The sequence below is a fragment of the Penaeus monodon genome, chromosome 19, assembly GCF_015228065.2.
Source record: "Penaeus monodon isolate SGIC_2016 chromosome 19, NSTDA_Pmon_1, whole genome shotgun sequence".
NCBI lineage: Eukaryota > Metazoa > Arthropoda > Malacostraca > Decapoda > Penaeidae > Penaeus > Penaeus monodon.
In genome coordinates this window covers 35,188,855-35,189,999 of record NC_051404.1, presented here as the reverse complement: position 1 = coordinate 35,189,999, position 1,145 = coordinate 35,188,855, and the positions used below count along the sequence as shown (strand labels likewise).

Here is a 1,145-nt window from a genome sequence, read left to right as displayed (position 1 = left end):
AAATCAAAATTGACACACTTAATCCCCCTGTCCTGAGCGACCCCGCCTCACCTATGACACCGACGATGAATATGATAGCGAAGAGGACGGGGACGATGTAAGTTTCCGGCCTCTGGTAGTACGGCACGTAGTGGTCGGTCGCGTTGACCTCGCTCTCGACGTCTATTTCAGTTTCTGAGGTCATCCTTGGGGGTCAAAAAGGAGGAAAAAGAGGAAGTGTTGAAGGAAGAAGTAAGATCCCGTTCAAAGACTGAAGAGGAGGGACAGGAGGGTAGTTTCGTGTTTACTGAGCAGAGAGGAGAGGTAGGAGGACAGCCTCGTGTTGACGAAGCAGAGTGGAGAAGGAGGGAGATGGACTCGTGTTTTCTGAGCAGAAAGGAAAAGCAGGAGGACAGTCTAGGGTTTACTGTACAGAAGAAAGAAGCAGCAGGTGAATCTTGAGTTTATTGAGCAGAGAGCAGAAGGAATCTCTGGTGGTATGTTTTTGGACGTGTGAGTTGGATTATATCCAAAGAATGTGAGAAGCAGGGAATGTGATATTGTGGGATACCTTTCACCATCCCAGTTTTGCCAGTCCTTTGCTGGAAAAAAAGAAAAAGAGCATGAATAACAGATTAATTTAAATTCGCACCAGAGCTCATATCCTCTTTTTCTTGCAGAATCCATATGCCCAAAATAAATAACACGGAATTCACTCATCGATGTTGTCTCCCAGAAGCGAAGGATCTCTTACCAAATCTTATTGTAATTTCTAGGATTCTTGCATCAGATAAAAGGTTCTTTTGCCTATAGAAGCTTTGCAAATGGATTTCCGAAATAGCACCGTGTCACTGGCTTCCGTTCTGAGAATCCCGTCGCGCCAAACATTCTGAAAAGTGGAAAGAGAAGAGCGTGTTATTACAATTGATTTTATATTAGAGACCCGAAGGACATTCAAGTGGTATCAAACTGCAAGAATTATATATTACATTATGATTATTTATTTACTCATTTATTTACTAATATTTTGTTGTCCCATTTTTAGATTTCTTTGTTATGTTTTTTTTTCCCTGTCGTCAATGGTTTCCAAGAAAAATAAAATCTCAACAGGTGGTCTCATACACACCGATGAAGACTTTCTCGGAAAGAAACATTACTTGTGTTGG

General features: G+C 41.7%; 1 protein-coding gene across 1 annotated transcript in view; it reads right to left on the bottom strand.

The window, feature by feature from the left end:
• LOC119585191 (neuropeptide CCHamide-1 receptor-like) overlaps positions 1–1,145 on the bottom strand; it is a 50,455-nt gene that overhangs the window by 5,259 nt on the left and 44,051 nt on the right. Inside the window, exons 2-3 of the mRNA XM_037933840.1 lie at positions 734–868; positions 52–581 (exon numbers count right to left, since the gene is read on the bottom strand). Of these exons, the coding sequence (XP_037789768.1) occupies positions 52–184 (133 nt within the window). The 5' untranslated portion in view covers positions 185–581; positions 734–868. The remainder of the gene's footprint in view (positions 1–51; positions 582–733; positions 869–1,145) is intronic.